At 37.6% G+C, this 24,036-nt stretch overlaps 1 protein-coding gene across 5 annotated transcripts in view; it reads right to left on the bottom strand.

The window, feature by feature from the left end:
* MRE11 (MRE11 homolog, double strand break repair nuclease) overlaps window positions 1-24,000 on the bottom strand; it is a 72,229-nt gene extending 48,229 nt beyond the window's left edge. For 2 of the 5 annotated variants that reach the window (XM_065944420.1, XM_065944423.1), the window contains exons 1-7: window positions 23,866-24,000; window positions 23,005-23,122; window positions 20,773-20,905; window positions 15,091-15,251; window positions 7,030-7,117; window positions 5,579-5,720; window positions 2,974-3,088 (exon numbers count right to left, since the gene is read on the bottom strand). In XM_065944420.1, the coding sequence (XP_065800492.1) occupies window positions 2,974-3,088; window positions 5,579-5,720; window positions 7,030-7,117; window positions 15,091-15,251; window positions 20,773-20,905; window positions 23,005-23,024 (659 nt within the window). In that variant the 5' untranslated portion in view covers window positions 23,025-23,122; window positions 23,866-24,000. Of the gene's footprint in view, window positions 1-2,973; window positions 3,089-5,578; window positions 5,721-7,029; window positions 7,118-15,090; window positions 15,252-20,772; window positions 20,906-23,004; window positions 23,123-23,855 lie in introns of those variants that run through there. The other 3 variants (XM_065944421.1, XM_065944422.1, XM_065944424.1) reach the window with 3 other exon arrangements.
* Window positions 24,001-24,036: the final 36 nt, after the last annotated feature.

Below are 24,036 nucleotides of genomic sequence, written 5' to 3'. Positions count from 1 at the left end.
TATTTTGCAAGACAAAATCTGTTTAGGGTTTACCTTCTTTCGCTGAAAGAAAAAGAAAACTGACTGACATATAGAAACAAATAGGAAATTAAGTAAAATGTAAAAGGCTCAAAAATTCTTGCTCAATATGAGAAAATCAGGTTGTTCTTTTTTACAAGACCCTGAAAACATACTTACCTGAAAATATTAAATATGTAAGAATGCTGAAGGTGAAAAATGACCCTAACGGCATTATAAAAAAAACCTATTATAACCACAATGAAGGGGCAGAGGGAAAGGAATTGACCTAAGTAACTTTAGAAAGTGGTGTTTTTTTACTAGATATAGTAAGGCTATGGACTAAAATAATATACAAACACTGAATCCTGGCTGGCAAATTTTCTCAATTTTGAAATTACTTTATATGTGAATTAAGATTTAAAAAGTAAACATAAAGATGATACAATCCAGGTTTCTACTAGAGAAAGAAGTCTCAAATAAGGAAGAAGACAAAAATGAACCCTGTAGGGCTGGATTCGAATCAGTATGAACTTGTGCTAGGGTTTTTTCTTTTTTTAAACACATAACATCTGTTGTTCAGTTGCTTAGTCGTGTCTGACTCTTTGCGACCCCATGGACTGCAGCATGCCAGGCTTCCCTGTCCTTCACCGTCTCCGGGAGTTTGCTCAAACACATATATACATACAAACATGTATGCATGGATTAGTAAATATACATATATTCCTTTAACTCTAGTCATGAGGGCTAAGGAGACCTGCAGTAGCAGTAAGTACACTTAGTGGCCATATCTGGGTTTCTAAATACCACTCTCTGATGAAAGCAATTAGGGCTCCTTGGAGAAGTAGCTGATTCCTGGGCTTGGAAGAAAAATACAAGAGGAGCCTGAAGCATCTTGTAGGACTGGAAGGTTAATGACATAGTTCAAAATACAAAAAGGAAGAGGGCTTGCTGAAAGAGCACAGAAGCCAATATAAAAAAGTTCTCAATGGTCAGAGTTGAAACAAAGTAAGCAACAACAAAAACTGCTAATACTGGATTGTACCTCAAAGAATAAAATAAATATCTTGAGTCTATAGTAACATAAACAAATGAATGGAATGAATAAGTAAATAAATGAGAATGACAAATTTTCCTAACAGAAGACTTTCAGTCAATAATTAGAGAAAGAATAAGGGAAATTTAAAAAGTTACAAACAACACCACAGCATTAATTACTGGAAATGCACCAGTGGATGCTAAAGCCTGTGGGCCAAAGTCTAAGGGGAAACAGGATATTCACATAGTCTCAATGTATTTTTCCCAAAATATTTATTATTATAAAGTAGAAGATGTGACCTTTCCAGTGGAGAAACCTGGTCTGCACCACCTTAATCAAATGATCAAGATTATTAACATCACCCTTAACAGTTACCAGCCATACCAACATTATATTACCCATTCCCCTTAACAATGCTGCCACTCCACCTCTCATTCTGGTATGGAATGGCTTATGACCGTTCCTTCTGACTTATCCCTGCTTGGGGAAAGCAGAAAGTGTAGCAGAACTGGGAAGCCCTCAGCAAGAGAAGGAGCAAACTCCGTGTCTTTTACATGGAAACCACTCATTTCAAAACCCTGGACTCTTTCTCCTTTGAAACTCACAGGGTTTAATCAAGAATATACATAAGGCAACATAACACTGCAGCCTAAAACCTTTCTTTCACTGAGTTCTGGTGATGGACAAGTACCAGAGTATTCTACAGTCAATAAATATCTCTTCAATAAATAATACTATTTAATAATAATAAGAAGAAATTATATAATCAGGCCCCAAATACCTTCAGATTGTTTTTCAATAACTTTTCAACTTTGTCCCTTATATATCATTTCACTGTCACCATTGTTACCATCTCATACTTTACTATAATTACCACATAATAAATCTTGTTTCTTCAAATCTCTATTTCCTTTTAATCAACCTGGCACCCTGCCACTAGATTAAATTTCTTAAAACTACCAACAAAAAAAAGCTGATCTATCTTTATTTAATATCCTGGAAAAACACCTGTATATATGTACCAGGAGTAATGTATAAGAATATTCCTGTGCTCACTTCAGCAGCACAGCATATACTAAAAAAAAAAAAAAAAAATTCCTAACAAAAAGATTGTTAAAAAATCTGGAACTAACAAAACACTCATCAACAGGTGAAAAAGTTGAAATGTATACATCAGTGAAAATGAGTGATGCTGTTAAGCAGCAAAATGAATCATAGTAACATAGGGCTTCCCTGGTGGCTCAGTGGTAAAGAATCCATCTGCAATGCAGGGGACCTGGGCTTGATCCCTGGGTTGGGAAGATTCCCTGGTGAAGGGAATGGCTACCTGCTCCAGTATTCTTGCCTGGAGAATCCCATGGACAGAGGAGCCTGGCAGGCTACAGTCCATGGGGTCACAAGAGTCAGACACGACTAGTGACTGACACTTTCACTTTGAAGTAACATACTGTTGAACAAAAATAAGCTAACTGCAAAATATAAAGCAAGGTTCCAGTTATACCAAAATCAAATAAAGATGACTCATTATGAATAAGTGTGTAACTGAACAATAAAGAAAGCTACAGACAAATAAAATAAAAAGTGAAGACAGTGCTTCCCTCTAAAGTATGTGGAAAAAGACAGGGTCAGAAAAGGGCATGGGGTAATGTACTGCTCATGTTCCACTTCCTTCTGAATTTAGGAGCATTCATTTTATGGTTTTTGGTATACCTTACCCATATGCTAGAAATACTCGTTTGTATTATTAATAAGTATGAATATATACTGAAAATGATTTCAAGATGCAGTCACACAATGCACATCTAAGTTTGCCTGATCCTGCACTGACAGCTTTCAAAGAATAAGGAGCCCTTTACTAAAATATAGGTAAACTTAGAAACAGAGATTTGGGGAACCTCAATATTTGAATCAAGAATTTTCAGAGACAGAACTTTTACCTGTTCTGATGAATCACAAATAAGTTAAACCAAGAGTTCTCATCTTCTTTCGGTCTCAACATTGTTACTTTTTTGTTGACAAACATTCGATAGAGCCTTTCATCTGGAATGGATCCTGAAATAGACATTACATTATTTAAAAAGTTTTGCTTCTAAATTATGTGCTTCTCTGAGTATCTTGTTTTCCTATCAGAGAGATATTTGAAATCTGATATCATTATTCACAAATGAAAATGTTCCAAGTTCATGCCTGACAGCTGCTGAGCAGTTGTTTAGTTGCTCAGTCATGTCAGACTCTTTCTGACCCCATGGATTGTAGCTCGTCAGGCTCCTCTGTCCGTGAGATTTCCCAGGCAAGTACTGGAGTGGGTTGCCATTTCCTCCTCCAGGGGGTCTTCCCGACCCAGGGATTGAACCCGTGACTCCTACAAGTGTCCAGCATTGGCAGGGGGGAAGCCTTCACTGCTGAACCACTGGGGAAACCTGCTGAGCAGTTAATTGCATTCAAAGAATGTTTTCCATGTCAAGCAAACATACCTTCAAAATCTAGAAAATGGAGAATAAAAATGTTTTCTATGCTCATAGTCTTATTAAAATTTTTAATAATATTGTTTTCTATTCTATTTTTTCTATGTGTATTTTTGATCTAACATATACATTGTAAAATCCACAGAAATGACATTAAAAGGGGTGAGATTTTAAAATGTAGTTAAAAATAAGTTTTATGTATATTATGCTTTTAAATAAAAACAGTGTGCTTTTAAATAATTTAATGACTTTTAAATAACTCTTCCTAATTCCCCAAGGATCATCTTAGTCTAGTAGAGGTCAATGAAAATAAACATGCAAACTGTAATTTTAAATGCTATAAAAGGAAAAAAAGTCAGGATGCTAAGAAGGCAATTATCAGTGGGAGGACAAGGTTACTACTTCATGGAGTCATTAGGGAAGAAAAGCCAATGCTGCAGAAGTATAAGAGCTAGAAGAGGTCTAGCTTCTAGAGAGAACTCTCAGTGCTGCCAATGAAATGATGGTGGAACATATGACTGGGACAAAAAAGGCAAGACATGAAAATCCAGGGCATTAGAAGGTTGATCTCCTTAGCTGCAGAAGCACTGAGAACCCCGACGAAATTGGAAGGTAAGCAGGTAAGAAAACTGAGGTAATGGAAAGGGTAGTTTACCGGTTGGCAGTCAGCTTCAAGGGTGTCTGAAAAGCAAGGACAGAGGGTTGCAGCGAGAAGCAAGGAGAGCAGGGACTTGCCTCCAGCCCTTCCACCCTAAGCCTGTGAGAGGCCAGGAGAAAACTGCACAGGACACAGGAGACTCGTGGGCCAGTGTCACTGAGAGTGGCAGAGCACAGGCAGCCTTCAGGGACTGAGGATATGAGGAGTCTGCTAACTAAAAAGGGTTCTAGCATATGGCAACCCACTCCAGCGTTCTTGCCTGGAGAGTCCTGTGGAAGGAGGCTGGTGGGCTGCCGTCTACGGGCTCGCACAGAGTCGGACATGACTGAAGCGACTTAGCAGCAGCAGCGTATACAGAGCTGGGGTGAGAGTAGCTGCTGGAGGGTAGAGATTGAGTCCAGCTAAGGAAAACAGAACAGGATGAGATGAGAGCTTGGGGAAAAAAGGGATGATGGAAGCAGTTTGCTTCTGGCAGTGACTAAGGCATAAGGGGTCTGTCCTTGGTTTGAAAGTGTGAGGATCAATCATTTTCTTCAGATATGATCCCTAACATTACAGTGATTGAAATATAGCACTAATAAAAATATCATGTGAGCCACCAAAACAGGCCAAATAAGTAATTTTTAATTTTCTAGTAGCCACATTAAAATAAGTAAAAGAAATTGGTAACATTAATTTTAATATATTTTATTTAACCCAATATCTGAGTAAAGTATTTTACATTTTTGTCTAAGTCTTTGAAATCTAACATATATTTTATACTTATAACATGACTCAATTTAGACTAGCCACTTTTCTAGTGCCTGATATCCACATGATTACTGTATTGGACAGTGAAACTTTAAACCTTTCAAAGACTTCCAAAATATCAAAATGCAGTTTTTCTAAATTAGTCTACAATTCTGATGTTCACGAATCTTGTCTGAGTCTAAAAGAAGAAAAAGAAAGAAAAAATAAACAATAGATACTAAGGGAAAAATATTTTTTCATCGAACTATTAAAAACAAATCCCAAGGACTATTAAAATGAAATGAAATAAAATATCAGTCGGTCCATCATGTCTGACTCTTTAAAACCCAATGGACTGTAGCCTGTCTGGCTCCTCTGTCCGTGGAATTCTCCAAGCAAGAATACTGGAGTGGGTAGCCATTTCCTTCTCCAGGGGATCTACCTGACCCAGGGATCGAACCTGGGTCTCCTGTACTGAAGGCAGATTCTTTACCATATTGGTGCTTATAAAATAATGAAAAATGTCCACCAAAACCTTGTAACATTTTTTAAAGTCACCCATAAGTAATAATTAGATTTGCCTCACTTCCTTCCAAACAGCAACAAAGTGAACTTCAGAATTTGATTTCCTAGTTGCTTAAACAGTTAAACATTTACCAACATAAATAGTAATATAAAAAGCCATCTTACCTAAGCCATATAGAGCAATTTTTGTGCTTCCTTTTTGAAGCAAAACTGGACTAATGTCTATCTTCTCCACAGACATTGAACGTCCAAAGTGATTGACAAATCCAGCACAACTTAAAATATCCAGGGCGCAGAGTGCATCTGCCTATGCAAAATATTGTCAAAGAATATTTATGTATATCTAAAGATAAATAATCTGCATATCATGTTATTACTTATTAAAAGTACATACTATATAGCAATTATAAAAACCTAGATGAAGACAGTACCTTGTCAAAACAAGATTACAATAGTAAAGTATGTGCTATCCTTTTTTCTATCACTGTGAGTAGAATCACATGCTAAATGCAAAGCTAACGTTTCATCAAAACTTATCATGTCTTGTCCACTGAAAAATAAAACCAGCTACAGAATCAGTTGTCATATTAAGTAGACCTCTCAAAAGGTGAGGAAAAAAAGACAAGCTAAATAGTGATTTATAATACATTAATGACCAGAAAAAATAAAATTATATTTTGAGATTATTTTAGGATCCTTATTATTTGATATCTTCCTCGATTTACAGTGGATTTAGGTACCAATAAATCCATAGTAAACTGAAAATACTGTAAGTCAAAATGCAGTTAAAGTACCCAATCTACTGAAAATCGTAGCTTAACCTAGCCACTTATGTGAGCCTTACATGAGCCAACACTTACATGAATTGGGAAAAAGTATAAATATTTTACAATAAAGTACTGAGTATCATGTATTGTTTACTGGATAATCTAGTGAAGAACAGAATGGCTGTATGGTACATACACATACAGAATGGTTCTAAGTGTGGCAACTGTTTACCCTTGGGCTGGGGTGGCTGATTGGGAGCTGGGCCTCGCTGTCTTTACTCAGCATCACAAGAGAGTTATCTTCCCACAAATCATTAGCCCAAGAAAAGATCAAAACTCATAATTCAGTTTCAACTGAATGCATGTCAGTTTTGCACCACTATAAAGTTGAAAAATCTTAGGTCAAATCATCATAAGCTGAAAATGGTCTGTACTTTCTTATCAAACAAAATAAGATGCTCTAATTTAAATTTAAAACTGTTCATGAAACAATTATTTCCTACAGTGAGATTTTCGAGATAAAAGCATCAGGTAATCTGTAAAGCATTATACAAATGTTAGGTTATTCCCAACATTCATTTATTCCTAAATATTATTCCTTCTACTGGTTACTTATTGCTAACTTTAGCACTCAAGAAATAAAAGCATACACACATCAATTATTACCTCAGATTTTTTTAAGTATCTAAAAAGCAGTATAAAAGTCTATATGAATGTCAAAAAGTCAATTTGAATCTCTGAGTCAATCTGACTAAAAGTTGCTGGGAAGAAGTGGAAGAAAGTTTTTCGTAGACAAGTTAAACAGAAAATTTCTAAAATTTCAACAAACTTTAAGAACACAATAATTACCCCTGTGGGATCATCATGATTGCCATGAATACTAAACACTGGAATTGAAATGTTGAGATTGCCATCTTGGTAGTTCACCCATGGAAACCTTAAAAAAGAAAAAAAGAGAAAGTTTCTGTAAGAGACAAAAACTTTTTCCTCCTCCAAAAACTTAATACAGTTAGAGGCAAACTGGATGATCTAAGTTGGCAGATGACTACTAGTTTGGAGCTTTAAAAGAATTTAAAAAAATTTTTAAAAATCAATCATAGGCAATAATTCAAGTCTGAAAAGATCTCAAAGTACTGCACTTGAGAAGAAAACTTTACAGTATATGATGCTTGTGAATTGTACAAATGATTTGATTATCTGAATAATAAGCTAATAGGCTTTCAAAATTTTGAAAGTCTTTGTGTAAGGTCTGTATTTGTACTGTAGAAGTGGGAGAGGATGAAATACTACTCTGAAATACAAAAGACCTTGATTAAAAACTCCAGTTTTACAGCATTGAAACAAGTATACTATCAAGGGTGAAAGACATCACCAGCCCAGGTTGGATGCAGGAGACAAGTGCTCAGGGCTGGTGCACTGAGAAGACCCAGAGTGATGGGATGGAGAGGGAGGCGGGAGGGGGGATCGGGATGGGGAACACATGTAAATCCATGGCTGATTTATGTCAATGTATGGCAAAAACCACTACAATATTGTAAAGTAATTAACCTCCAACTAATAAAAATAAATGGAAAAAAAAATTCCAGTTCTATCACGCACTACTTGTATGACAAATTTTCACACTACTCCTGTCCCTAGTCACTAAGCTCCTCTTCTCAGAGGAAATGACACTAGCAATTTCTACTTTATCTGTGCAAAAATATCTTAAATCTGTAAAGCAAATAAATACACTTTCCTTCTTCCACAAATGGCAGCACAATACAGACCTCTGGACCCTGCCTTTATCACTTAACATACTTTGTAGTAAATCATTCCATATTAGTATATAAAGAGCTTCCTTGTGACTTTTTTCAGCGAGACACTGTATGGATTATTATAATGTGTTGAAGTAGATACCTATCAATGGACATTTAGGCTATTTCTAGTCTTTTGTTTCACAAATTGTTACAGTGAGTAATCCTGTACAAAGGTGCCCCTGTGAGAGTATAGGAAATTAACTAGGAGGAAACTATCAAGTCAAAAAGTACACCTACACTTGTAAATTTGATTACTGCCAATTTCCCCACATTGAGGTGGCATAACTTACATATAATACAATGGCAATGCATGAGACCATTTCCCCTTACTCCACTAGTACAATATGTGATCAAACTTCTTCAATCTTATGCCAGTGGTTCTAAACCCTAGCTGCACAGCAAAATTCTCTAGGGATCTTTAAAGATTAGCCAATGTCTGAGACACAATCAGGGAGATTAACTGACCTAGAGACTGGGCATCAGTATTTTTTAAGATTCTGAGTTAAAGATAATACACACCCAGGACTGAGAATTACCGATGTATATAAATCCTACAGGAGAAAAATATCTCAGTATACTTCATCTCGTATCTTTCATATTCTTTTAATATGTTTAAATGTCACTATTTCCTTTTCAGTGAATGATGTCCATATTCTTTACCTTTTTTTTTTTTAAATTAACTCATGAAATTCTTTTAACTGACTTGAAAAAATTATTTATCTATTGGGAAAATTAGACCTTAATTTGCCATGAATTAAAAATGTTCTTTCTGGTTGAACCTGGACTTCCGACTTCCATGGGCAGCTCTTGCCATGCAGAAATTTACAAAGACAAAAGCATCAATCTTTTCTTTTATGGATTCTGGATTTGTGCAATACTTAGAAAAGTCTTTTCCACACCCAGATTTTTTTAAAATGCTTAACAGTTTCCTCCAGTTCTTTTATTGAATAAGCTACATTTTCTTGGAGATATGTGACACCACTTTTATCAAATACTAACTTCCCACATATATTGAGGCTATTTCTGGAACTTCTATACTCTTCCAATTATCTGCCTATCAATTCATGAGTCACACATTTTTTATTATTGTAGCATTATAATATACTTTTTTACAGCTTTATTGTGATATAATTGACATGCAACATTGTGTTACTTTAAGGTATACAAATTGGTTTGATATATTTATATACTGCAAAATGATAACCACTGTAACTTACCTACCACTGTAAGCTTAACACACACTCCCTTCAACAGCTGCCAGCATGTCACACAGTTACCATCTCCTTTTTCTAGTGAAAACACTTAAGATCTACTCTCTTAGAAACTTTATTAACTATAACTAATACCATGCTGTACATTAGATCCTAGAAATGTAATCATTTTTTAATTGAAATTATACTTTTTGACCAGCATCTCCACTTTCCCCATAACACCCGGCCCTGGTAACCACCATTCCAGTCTCCATTTATATGAATTCAGATTCCCTATACTGTATAAGTGATATTACACATTATTTGTCTCTTTTTCTGACTTATTTGAAGCATAAAGCCTTCAAGGTCCATGCATGTTGTCTCAGAGGAAAGGATGTCTCTTCTCACAGTTGAATAACATGTATGTATTACATATATACACACATATATATATATTACATGTTTATCCATTCTTCCACTGATGGACATGTACACTGTTGCCACCACTGCCTTATCTAGGCTACTGTGAATAATCCTGCAATGAACGTGGGAGTGCAGATTATCCCTTTAAGATACGGTTTTCATTCCCTTTGGATATATATCCAGAGGGAGAACTACTGGATCACACGGTGGTTCCATCTTGGAGGAGGAACCTCCAGTGTTTTCCAGTGGCTGCATAAATTGGCATTCTGAATAGGGCACAAGGCTCTTCTTCTCTCCATCCTCCGCAATACGTGTTCTCCCTTATCTTTTTGATGACAGACACCCTAGCAGGTGTGAGGTGGTATCTCATTGTGGTTCTCATAGGCATTTCCCCAATGATTAGTGATGTTGAGCACCTTTTCCTGTACCAGTTGTTTGTTCTAGTTCCGGGAAAACTACCATTGGAATTTTGATAGGGATTGAATTGAGCTATGGAGAAGGCAATGGCAACCCACTCCAGTACTCTTGCCTGGAAAATCCCATGGACGGAGGAGCCTGGTAGGCTATAGTCCATGGGGTCGCAAAGAGTTGGACACGACTGAGTGACTTCACTTTCACTTTTCACTTTCATGCATTGGAGAAGGAAATGGCAACCCACTCCAGTGTTCTTGCCTGGAGAATCCCAGGGACAGAGGAGCCTGTTGGACTGCCATCTGTGGGGTCATACAGAGTCAGACACGACTGAAGCAACTTAGCAGCAGCAGCAGCAGCAACAGAACTGAGCTAAACACTATTTAGTACTCCTCTTTTTCAGGGTGTCCCTATTTTTTTTTTGTTCTATTTTTCTACATGAACTAGTAAACTGGAAGGGAAAATTATCCAAAATGTAGTACAAAGAAATAAAGTTATAGGGGATATTAAAAAATGGGTAAGATAAAATTTTCAAAAAGAGAATAGGAAAGAAGGTTTGAAAACATTTGCTACTGTTATTTAGCTGATAAGTCAGGTCCAACTTTCTTGCAACCTCATGGATTATAGTCCACCAGGCTCCTCTGTCATGGGATTTCTCAGGTAAGACTACTGGAGTGGGATCAAAGAAATCAAAGAGGACACAAAGAGATGGGAAAATATACCATATTCATGGATTGGAAGAATCAATATAATGAAAGTTAATACACTACCCAAAGCAATCTATAGATTCAATGCAATCCCTATCAAGCTACCAACAGTATTTTTCACAGAACTAGAACAAATAGTCACAATTTGCATGGAAATACCAAAAAACCTCGAATAGCCAGAGCAATCTTAAGAAAGAAGAATGGAACTGGAGGAATCAAACCTGTCTGACTTCAGGCTATACTACAAAGCTACAGTCATCAAGACAGTATGGTACTGGCACAAAGACAGAAATATAGATCAATGGAACAAAATAGAAAGCCCAGAGATAAATCAACATACCTATGGACACCTTACCTTTGACAAAGGAAGAAAGAATATACAAGACAGAAAAGACAATCTCTTTAACAAGTGATTAGAATTCTTTAAAACAAGGACATATGTTAAAAATTGTAAGAATCTTTTGAAATCCAATTTTATACTCAGCCAAATTATCAATCCAAAGTTAAAAGTACTCATTTTCTTAAATAAAAAAATCTCCTAAAATTTACCTCCCAATATAAACTCCTCTTTAAAATACATATATATACACAAATACATAAGAAATAAGAACAGAAATAGCTATGAAAAGCAGAGAAGCGAAAGGCAAAGGAGAAAAGGAAAGATATACACATTTGAATGCAGAATTCCAAAGAATAGCAAGGAAAGATAAGAAAGCCTTCCTCATTAAGCAATGCAAACAAACAGAAGAAAACAACAGAATGGGAAAGACTAGAGATCTTTTCAGGAAAATTAGAGATACCAAGGGAACATTTTCTGCAAAGATGGGCACAATAAAGGATAGAAATGGTGTGGACCTAACAGAAACAGAAGATATTAAGAAGAGGTGGCAAGAATACACAGAAGAACTGTACAAGAATGATCTTCAAATAATCACGATGGTGTGATCACTCACCTAGAGCCAGACATCCTGGAATGCTAAGTCAACTGGGCCTTAGGAAGCATCACTACAAACAAAGCTAGAGGAGGTGATAGAATTCCAGTTGAGCTATTTCCAGTCCTAAAAGATGATGCTGTGAAAGTACTCCATTCAATATGTCAGCAAATTTGGAAATCTCAGCAGTGGCCACAGGACTGGAAAAGGTCAGTTTTCATTCCAATCCCTAAGAAAGGCAATGCCAAAGAATGCTTAAACTACCACACAATTGCATTGATCTCACATGCTAGGAAAGTAATTCTCAAAATTCTCCAAGCCAGGCTTTAACAGTATGTGAACTATGAACTTCCAGATGTTCAAGCTGGATTTAGAAAAGGCAGAGGAACTAGAGATCAAATTGCCAACATCTGTTGGCTCATCAAAAAAGCAAGAGAGTTCCAAATAAGCATCTACTTCTGCTTTATTGACTACACCAAAGGCTTTGACTGTGTGGATCAACAACAAACTGTGGAAAACTCATAAAGAGTTGGGAATACCAGACCACTGCATCTGTCTCCTGAGAAATCTGTATGAATGTCAAGAAGCAACAATTAGAACCGGACATGGTTCGAAACATACTGGATCCAAATCAGGAAATGAATTCATCAAGGCTATATATTGTCACCCTGCTTATTTAACTTCTAGGCAGAGTATATCACGAGAAATGCTGGACTGGATGAATCACAAGCTGGAATCAAGACTGTCAGGAGAAATATCACTAACCTTGGATATGCAGATGACACCACACTTATGGCAGAAAGCGAAGAAGAACTAAAGAACCTCTTGATGAAAGTGACAAACCTGGCTTAAAGCTCAACATTCAGAAAACTAAGATCATGGCATCTGGTCCCATCACTTCATGACAAACAGAGGGGGAAACAGTGGAAACAGTGACAGACTTCATTTTTGGGGGCTCCAAAATCACTGCAGATGGTGACTGCAGCAATGAAATTAAAAGACATTTGCTCCTTGGAAGAAAAGTTGTGACCAACCTAGACAGCATATTTAAAAAGTAGAGACATTACTTTGCCAACAAAGATCTGTCTAGTCAAAGCTATGGCTTTTCCAGTAGTCATGTATGGATGTGAGATTTGGATTATAAGGAAAGCTGAGTGCTGAAGAATTGATGCTTTTGAGCTATGGTGTTGGAGAAGACTCTTGAGAGTCCCTTGGACTGCAAGGAGATCCAACCAGCCCATCCTAAAGGAAATCAGTCCTGAATATTCATTGGAAGGACTGATGCTGAAAATGAAACTCTAATACTTTGGCCACTTGATGTGAAAACCTGACTCACTGGAAAAGACTCTGATGCTGGGAAAGACTGAAGTCAGGAGGAGAAGGGGATGACAAAGGATGAGATGGCTGGATGGCATCACCGACATGACGGACATGAGTTTGAGTAGGCTGCATGAATTGGTGATGGACAGGGAGGCCTGGTGTGCTGCAGTCCATGGGGTCACAAAGAGTCAGACATGACTGAGCAACTAAACTGATGTCTCTTTTCATGGGTTACTTTATATATATATATGTATGTGTATATACATACACACATATACCTATATGTACACATACACACATATATATTTATACACACACACACACACACACATATACATACACACACATTTCTACACATATATATTTAAGTTCTGGGTACTGAGAGAAACTAGAAGCACCAGAAGACAGTAGCCATGTGCATGCCAAGCATCCAGATTCTAGCTTCCAAATACCATTCCAAAAGGAACCAAGACTCCATGAGTATAAAGCTTGGAAAAATACAGAATTAGCCTGGAGCATCTTCCAGTGCCAAAAAGTAAGATGTGGAAAAAAGATTAGCGTACATTGCCAGGACACAAGAGCCCGTCTGAAAGAGTGTCCAATGGCTAAAGCTGGAACAATTTATTTGAGCAACAAAACAGATTATCAAAATAATGTTAAACTAAAATTCAAAGGAAAAAAGTGAGTTCATACTGATATAAATGATTTAATAAGCTCCTATTAACATAGACAACTGAATAAATAAATAAATGGGGGACAAGGGACAGATCTTTATAGAAGAATTTCAATTAATAAATGGCAGAAAAAATGTGGGAAGCAGGAAACCACCATGAGGATACTACAGTTACAATAGCTGTAGGCAAGAACCACTGGCAAATGCTAAAATTACTGGACAAACATTAAAGAGAAAGGGAATACTTGCAGAGTCTCTCCTAAAATTTTACTAATTTTAGTAAGTGGTGGCTTTAACATGCCCATAAATTCTTTGACACTTCTTTCTCTCTCCAGGAAGCAAAACATAACTCCCTCTTTGAGTGTGGGTTGGACTTGGAGACCCACTTCTAAAAAAGAATGAATGGAAAGAGAAAAATATTAAATTGAGAGTGGAGAAACCTATAAGACACCATCTTAACCAAGTAACCAGGGTTAATGTCACCAGTGCAGGTCATGTTGATGGCATATATTCCTAATATGCTATGAGAAGGGCAATTCACCTATAAGGAATATTCTTTCCTCAAAGCCAATAACCCTAGTCTAATCATGAGAAAAACCCAAATTGAGAGACATTCTACAACATATCTGACCAGTACACTTCGAAACTGTCAGTGTCTTGTAGGAAAAGACCGAGACACTGGCATAGGCAGAAGACAACTTTGAGATCATTTTAACTAAAAGCAGTGTGGCACCTGCCAATGTATAAGAAGAACGATGTATCTTTATGACCTGGGGTTCTAGGTAAATATTGTCATTAAGTCCCAAAAGCACAAATCTTAAAGAACAACATATTTGACTACTGCTGCTGCGTCGCTTTAGTCGTGTCCGACTCTGTGAGACCCCATAGACGGGCAGCCCACCAGGCTCCCCCGTCCCTGGGATTCTCCAGGCGAGAATACTGGAGTTGGGTTGCCATTTCCTTCTCCAATGCATGAAAGTGAAAAGTGAGAGTGAAGTCGCTCAGTCGTGTCACATATTTGACTATGAACATCAAAATTAAGTATTTCTGTCAACAAAAGGTCCTGTGAACAGTCAAAAGATAATACACTGATTGGGGAAAAAACTATATGCCTAACAAAGTCTTGGTATCTAGAATATATAAATAGCTCCTGCAAATTCAACATGAAAAGCAAAAAAAAAAAAAAAAAATCCAAATTTTTCAAATGGACAAAGGATATGAACAGAGATTCCAAAAGTACAACAAAAATCTGAGAAGTTACTCAATCTCACTATTAATTAGGGAGACACAAATTAATACAATAATGTACAGAAAATTCTAAGAACTACAACTGTCAAGGAAATAGCTCATAATGAAGAGAAGATGAATAATTGTTAATGTGTTCATGCATCTTACATAGGAAATGTTATATATCATAGACACAAGGAAACATTCATTGAAGCATTTAAATATACTTACTTACTAAAACCAAAGTTAACTGACTGGTCGCTGAGGATTTCAAACTGTACAGGACGATCCCCCATACAATATTTTCTTAATAACTCGAGGCAGGTATGTAATGTTTTTCTTGAAGGTTTATTTTCATGAAAAAGATCACCACCTAACAAAATAAAATCCACCTAATCAACAGAAAATAGTGTGAAAATTAGTATGTTTTATAGGTAAAATTTTTAAAACTATAGACCAAAGAGAGAAAAAAATTTTATAAAAGACACCATTACATGTGGAGATTTAAAGTTTCATATTTTTTTCATTTAAATGCCCTTCCAATCTGGTTACTAATCTGACTCCCACTTAGGTTCCCAGGCCACCTTCAAAAAGTCATCTTCAAATTACTATACCAAGTCTCTAACGCATGCTGCCAGAAGTGATTTCTTTTTTTAAAGTTATCCAAATCCTTTGCACTTTAATAAAACCTATAGAAGGAATGATTCAGTGGTAAAGAATCTGTCTGTCAAGCAGGAAACCCAGCTTTGATACCTGGGTCAGGAAGATCCGCTGGAGAAGGAATAGGCAACCCACTCCAGTATTCTTGCCTGGGAAATCCCATGGACAGGGGAGCCTGGCGGGCTGCAGTCCATGGGGTCACAAAGAGACAACTTAACAACTGAATGACAACATGGAAGGAAGAGCTGATTCAATCCAAATTATTCACTTGATTCATTCAACAATTATTTAGACTTCCTACAGGCAGTGACAGCTCAGGAAAATAGCAATCTACAAAACAGATCATGTCCCTGCCCTCACTGACTACAATGTGCCATACCTCATACTGAGTATGATGAATAAAATATGACCCCATTCTATTCAAAATCCAGTGGGAGAGACAAACCGTTATGCATCTAAACATAAGTCAGACTCTGACCCACTAGAACAGATATATAAACAAACCAGGAGTAGAGATGAAACTACAATTATTAATAATTCTAAGTAAGAGGAGGAAATTCATCTGAGGACAAAGTCTGGGAAGGATGGGCTATCATGGTGGCATGTGAGTTGCACTGTGAAGGGTAAATGAGGTTTCGGGGAAGAGCATTCAGAAACAACCAGACAGAAGAAAGGAAATCACACAGAAAGTTCAACACACTTCCAAGAAGTGAACTATCTACTTAAAGAAACTTTTAAGTTCTTAATTATACAAAAGAATCCAGAAGTATGGATCACCGTAGGCTACAGTAGTGAGGGCCAGCAAAATATGTCACCCCCAAACGGACCAGTTTACATGTAAACTGTTTTGAGTTGAAGGCAATTAAGACCTAGGAAAGTCAGGAAAAGCTTTTTTGCTTCTCTTCTAATTGACTGAAAGAATTTAGATAGGAGGTATGTACCAGAAGAGTTATTACCAGAGATAATTCTGGTATCAGAAAGACTCATCACAGGGCATGGCACGGCATACACTTGTTTACCAAACATCCGCTCTTCCCATCTTCCTATGTACTGTCTTCTTCCTCTCCTTTAAAGCCCCAGGCTCCCTTCCCCTTCTCCCTAGATCAGGATGGCAGATAAGCCTCCATTACCTCACTGCTCGGAGTCTCATATTTTTGTGGGGCTCTTGCATGGGAAATACCATGGACAAATGAGCCTGGCGGGCTATAGTCTGTGGGGGTCAAAAAGAGGACACAACTTGAGTGACTAAACAACAACCCACACATGCAATTTTTTAGTCTATTAATCTGTCTTGCATGCATGCTAAATTGCTTCAGTCGTCTTTGCTACCCTATGGATTATAGCCCACCAGGCTCCTGTCCATGAGATTCTCCTGGCAAGAACACTGGAATGGGTTGCTGTGCCCTCCTCCAGGGGAGCTTCCCACATCTCATGTCTCCTGCATTGATAGGTAAGTTCTTTATCACTAGTGCCACCTGGGAAGCCCTAATCTGTCTTATGTCAACTTAATTATCAGACCAGTCAGAGAACCTAGAAGGGAAGAAGGTAAAGATTTCTGGCCCCTACACTAGTCAAGAGACTGCAACTAAAATTTAAGCTAGGTCTTCAAAACTAAACATGATTTGAGCAAAGGAAGAAAATGATCACAATCCAAGTCATAGAAAAGACAACCTAAATAAACATTTTTATAAGGGAGGGGAAAGGAAAGAGTTGTTTAAAAGAGTTCTGGAGGTTGGTTACTCAACCATACAAATGTGCTTAACACTACTCAACTGAATCCTTAAAAATGGTTAGGGTGGTATGTTTTATGTTATCAAGAGCAAAAACTGGCTTGTGACTCTAGTGATCACTGAAACCACAACTTGCTTCTGAGATATTCCTGTCCTCCATGAATCTACTCATGAGGAAATGTCAGACGTATCCAACCGAGGAATATTCTGCAGACATGATTACCTGTGACCCTTCAAAAATGTCAAGGTCATGCTTAGAGAACACACTTATGGTTGCCAGGGGTTAAGGATAGCGGGGAAAGGATAGTTAGAGAGTTTGGGATGGCATGGACACATGGATAACCAACAAGGACCTACCACATAGAATAGGGAACTCTGTTCAAAGTTATACGGCAGCCTAGATGGGAGGGAAGTCTGGGGAGAGTGCGTGTGTGCTCAATCATGTCCGACTCTTTGTGACCTCATGGACTGTAGCCCGCCAGGCTACTCTGTCCATGGGATTTCCCAGGCAAGAATACCGGAGTGGGTTGCCATTTCCTTCTCCAGGGGATCTTTCCGACCCAGGGATAGAACCCAGGTCTCCTGCATTGCAGGCAAATTCTTTACCATCTGAGCCACCAGAGTACTCTGGGGCAGACTGGATACATGTATATCCATTGAGTCCCTTCACTGCTCACCTGAACCTATCACAACTTTGTTTAAAAAAAAAAAAAAAGCCAGAGTCATGAAAGACAAGGCAGACTGAGGAAATGTCCCAGATTATGAGACTAAAGAGACATGACAACTAAACATAAAATGTAATCCTGGGTTGGGATCTAACAGCACTGATCTGCCCCCAAACTGCTATGACCTTTGTTGTGGGGAAAACTGGCAGCATCTTAGAATTACAAGATAGTACTGGAGAAACATCAGTTTCCCTGGTTTTGACAAGTGTACTCTGGTTACACATGCAATTCACTCTCAAATGGTTCAGAAAAAGTGTGTCTGTCTGTGTGTGTATGTATGGAGAGAGAAAGGATAAATTAAGTGTAAAAGTGTAGGAAGGGCGTCCCTGGTGGCTCAGATGGTAAAGTTTCTACCTGCAGGAGATCCTGGTTCGATCCCTGGGTCAGGAAGATGCCCTGGAGAAGTGAATGGTAGCCAGTCTTCTTGCCTGGAGAATCCCATGGGCAGAGGAGCCTGGGACTACAGTCCATGGGGTCAAAATAGTCAGATTCAACTGAACGACTATGACACAAATACACACACACACACTCAGTGTAGGAAAATCTCAGTGAAGGGTAAGAAATTATTTGTACTATTCTTGCAATATTTCTATAAGACTGATACTGTTCCAAAATTAAAAGTTAAAAAAAAGACTCTGAAGAACTAGAGAGTAGAGATTAGGCTGATAGAACTAAAGAGGAGAGATAAGGCTGGTTAGAAGGCACAGGCCCACAATATAGAGGACTTAAAAATCAGGAAGATTTAGACTTCAGTAAGAAGAAATAGACACAAAAGATGGGGGAAAGTAAATATAACATGCATCTGGAGGTAGCTTGGGGCTGTGGGCAGAAGAGGACAGTTAGGATTAAACAGTGCAGGGAGAGGAAGCAGAAGGAAAGGAAATTGCACAATAAAGAAAAAAAAAGCTTGCGCTCAGGGCAAGACATAGTTCTTTAGCGCCTAAGCATAGAAAAGGACACAGGATTCTCCAGCAGGAAACAAACCTCCTTTGACTGTTAATTTCTCTGCCTTCAGGGTAAAAGGAGACGATACTAGACATTCCCTCATTCATGAACACATTTATGAGAGTGCCTACTGCTTGGCAGATCCTTTTGTGGTACTAGGATATACATGAGCAAACAGAACAGAATCTTCATTCTCATGTAATTTATCTTCCAGTGGAGAAGAAAATAAACAAGTAGATAATTCAATAAATTATTTCAGATGGTGATATAAAAAAATAAATGAGTAATGTGATAACACTGTTTGGAGTTACCAGGGAAGACCTCTCCAAAAAGATAAAACTTGAACTGAGAAGTAAACCCTGACAAAATCAAGATACTCAGAGCAGGAAGAGAACCAGACACACAGAGGTCCCAGAATAGAACACACAACCCAGTGTAGATGGAGCACAAGCCAAACACCCAGAGTCAAAGGAGATGAAGTCTTCTAGTAGGGGCCAGATCATGTTGAACTTTGTAGTTTAATTTTTACTTCTAGATTCAATGGAAGGCCACTTAGATTTTGAAGCAGCAGAGTGCCATGATCTGATTTATGATTTTATAAGTTCACTCTGTCTGCTATGCTATAAAAAAGGGAAAAAAAAAAAAAAAAACCCTAAGGGGAGCTACTGTAGTTCAGCAAAATAAGATAAAAGTTTTGGATTCAGTTTAAAGGCAGAAAATAGTGGAGAGGTTCCACTCATAAATATTTGGAAATATGAACTAAAGGAATTGCAGAAAACTGAACAGAACTCTGAGAAAAAGTCAAAGTTGAAGGTAATAGTTTGCAAGTCACCCGAATTTATGTTTATTCCCCAGTTGTCTTTTGGGCTCTAGATGGACATTTTATCTGTCTGCTGGAAGGTTTCCTTAAATATCCTATTGGAACCTCTAACTCAAATGGTTTAAATCAAAATTTATCACCTTCCCACATAATGAAGTATGTAATAAGGAAGTATGAAAATAAGAAAGAAATCTTCCTTATTTAAAACCTACTTCTATTACTGGTACCACCATTCACCCAAACTTAACATACTTCAGAGATACTGTCATCCCTTTTCCCTCATCCGCATCTCCTAATCAAAGTATGCAAACCCTATTTTTGTAATAGCTCTTGTATTCCCTTCCTTTTTTCCACTGCAAGCCACCACTTTAAAAAAGCCTCAAACTTATCTGGACTTCATGCTATACTCTGTTGCCAGAAGACTTTCTATTAAGTTGGATACAAACTCATCAATCTGGCATTTGAAGCTCTCACTGAAGCTCAAACCACATTTCTAGTTTTTCAGTCCTCTTTCTAACACAAGACCCACCAGTGAGACAACATGGCTGCTATATTCCTTCCAAGCCCAAGTTAAATGCCACTTAATTTATCTCATCTTGCTGTCCTCTTCTAAATGTGATCTCTTCTACCTCTAATCTCCCAGGAAATGATGTTTATAATTTTCTTATGGCTCTTATCACATATGACCTTGCATCTGAGCATTTTGAACATTTATCATATCTCACATGCTGATTTGCCTGCTGTATGTTCTTTGAAAGCAGAAACTATGACAGTCATCTTTACAGTTCAAATAGAAACATGCTGCACTCAGTAAACACTTCATCAATTTTCATAAAGTTTTACAGACCATTTATGAAAGTCGCTCCTACTTGAATTCAGGGAACAAGGCACATGAAATCTGATTGGAGCTTTTAGCATACTTATATTTAAGCAGGCAATTTGAGTACATGGACATATAAAGCAAATTTCTAAAGGGAAAAAAGAGTAAGGACAGGAACTTCATAGAAATTGCAAAAATGAAAACCAAACTCACATCATTTTCCTGGGCAAGTCTTAAAATTTCATCAAGTGTTACAAATGTATCATTTCCTCTCACAGCATCTTTTTCCATAAAACCCAGATGAATATCCGTTGCAACCAAGATTTTAAATGTATTTTCATCATCGCTGCATTTAAAAAAGAGAAACACTTCAAAATAATTTATTGAAAGAATGTTCAAGCAAATTGAACATCTAAACTAAATCTAAAAAAAATCTAAACTAAATCTATAAATAGCAATTATGAAATAAAATCATTTTTCCAGTTCTAAACAAGATCTGAAAATTTTAAGCATTCACTAGTTTATTAACGTCACATTTTTCCTACCACTAATACAATGTAGAATATATACACACTTTTTAAAAGGCTCTGTAACTGCTTCAAAAATATATAACTGTGTTACAAGCAGTTTTATACACTCATATGTAACCTGGATTTGAAGCTTATTTTCCTACTCTGTTCCACAGCAAAAATCTAAGAGAATTTGATCTCAGTATCTAAACTTACTATTTATCTACTTTGCACTTTTCCAGGAAAATTAGAATTAACTAGCTAATTTAAAAAGCACCCCTCTTACTTTATAAGTAGATTTCTATTCTAATAAGCTAGTAACTTACATCCAGGCCCCTAAAGAGGCTTGCTTGACTACTCTCCATACAAAGTTAGCTTACCATTAATGAATTTGGCCAAGTAAAAAAATGAATTTACAATGCCATTTAAATTTGGTAGTACTCCAAAGATTCAAAGCAGCAGAAAGCAGAGACATTACTTTGCCAACAAAGGTCCGTCTGGTCAAGGTTATGGTTTGTCCAGTGGTCATGTATGGAAATGAGAGTTGGACTGTGAGGAAAGCTGAGTACCGAAAAATTGATGCTTTTGAACTATGGTGTTGGAGAAGACCCTTGAGAGTCCCTTGGACTGCAAGGAGATCCAACCAGTCCATCCTAAAGGAGATCAGTCCTGGGTGTTCATTGGAAGGACTGATGTTGAAGCTGAAACTCCAATACTTTGGCCACCTCATGCGAGGAGTTGACTCATGGGAAAAGACCCTGATGCTGGGAGGGATTGGGGGCAGCAGGAGAAGGGGACGACAGAGGATGAGATGGCTGGATGGCATCACCAATTCGATGGGTGTGAGTCTGAGTAAACTCCGGGAGTTGGTGATGGACAGGGAGGCCTGGCGTGCTGCGATTCATGGGGTTGCAAAGAGTGGACACGACTGAACTGAACTGAAACTTAAGGTGACTTTTAACTGTCTTTAAAATAATTTGGTATCTCTAATCTCATCTCAACTCTCACATATAAAGAGGTGGAGTATTATTGTTTCTGAAAAACCAGAAGGCTAAATACTAGAAATTAATTGATTTATCATGAAACAGAATGGCAGAAATGGTACTAAAAGTCAGGATTAAAATTCAGGCTATTTTCACTAAAATATACAAACTTAAAAACAAAGTTTTATATATCTCTAAAATTCAAATCTTTATACACAGGGCAATTTTCCAGAAAAGATGTCTCTTCAGAAAGTTCAAAATGATATGCACAGTTCTGACTGCTATATATATACAGATTAAGTCATAATACTTTCAAATTACATTACTACCCAGACTCCACAGCAATTTCTAAAGTATTTTCACTTGAGTTTTTTCATTTAAATATGAAAATTTATCTGAGAGTCATTTTACCTTGATGATACAAATGAAGAAAATGAGGTGAAATTTAAAGGCTTGTTAACTTGCTCAGGGTCAAACAATACTAATCAAGAAATTAAAACCAGGATTAAAGACTCCAAGTTGGAAGCTTTTCCCACATTACTTTTCCTAATTATTTTATTTATCTTCATTTTAGTCAGATTCATTTGCAATTTATTCAGTACTAGGGCAATTTATCCCTCTAAAAACGTGCTCTAAAAGACTTGCATTAGCTAGTAAGACTTAGTTTAAGAATATTTATAGCTTCAGTAGTTTAAGACAAAAACCTAACAACATAAATTTATACAGCAATATGACAATCTACTGCAAAACCCCAATCTACAGCCGCATATTATCTTTAATTAATAAACATACAGTATGAATTGTTAACCATTCTAAATACTCATTGACGACTAACACTTGTGTTCATGCAAGCTCTTTATTTACTAAGTAAGTTTTCTTTTATGGTGATCATAGTCGATAGGCTATTTGGTAGAAACCCAAACCAACAATGATTTCGGAAGAAAGGTGCTTACAGGGCATCCGCAGGACTCATTTCTATGGTCAGTCCACCTCCTCCGAGACCAGTTCCCTCTGCAAGTACCCTTGGGTCCGGTGCTCAAATAGGTCAGAAAACTCACTCGATTCCAAATTCTAAAACAAAATTTTATTTAAAACACATTTTTAAAATGCAGACTGGCAATTTTGGAAGAGTCTCATTTTCACTTAAGCACCTACTATATTTTTATTTTTAATGTTAACAACAACAAAAAATAGCATGTCTTCAGTGCCACTTCAGTTTTACCACTATAATTAAACTCCTCTCCTAGCTCCTATTGCTTGCCCTGTGGGAAGCTAATGTTTGTTAAATGAATGGGCAAAAGAGTCACACAATACTTCCGGTTTAGCACACGAATAACTCTGAACAGAAATGTTTTAAGTTGTATTCAAGGGCTACTCTGGAGCCTAAGAAGATCCTGTATTTCCTGCTTAAACACAGAATTACTTTAAAGAACGGGCTTGTTTTGAAAGGATAAGGGGTCCACGTTTGAATAAACAAAAACATGTCGTTGAAGGAAAATAGCCGCAGGAACCTAGTGGGCCATATAGTCCACGGGGTCGCAGAGATTCGGACACTACTGAGCGACTTTACTTTCACTTTCACTTTTGAAGAGGAGAGGCTGCCACTGTAGAACGACCCCTCCCACTCACAGATCGCCGGTTCGGTGAGGATCCCAAGCCTCAACGCGCCCGCACCACAGAACTCGCGGAACCTCCAAGCTCCTCCAGAGCCTACTGGGCCCATTCTTCCCACAAAGTCAGTCCTCTCTGGGCTTCCGCCCGCGACGCCGCAGACACAAAAAGCAACTCGCAAATTACCCCACACCTGGACTCACCACAGCCCCACCCTGGGGACCCGAAGCTGGCTTTTACCCGGGAAGGAGGGACAATCGCGACAACAAAAGCAACAGCACCACCCGGGATGGCGTCTCAGAACTGGCTTGTTGGTAAACCTGAATTAAGCGGGAGAGTAACAGCTTCTCCTCTCGCGATGCCTCATTGATGAC

This window comes from Muntiacus reevesi, chromosome 9 (genome assembly GCF_963930625.1).
Source record: "Muntiacus reevesi chromosome 9, mMunRee1.1, whole genome shotgun sequence".
Taxonomy (NCBI): Eukaryota; Metazoa; Chordata; class Mammalia; order Artiodactyla; family Cervidae; genus Muntiacus; species Muntiacus reevesi.
This window is presented reverse-complemented; position numbering and strand designations above follow the sequence as displayed.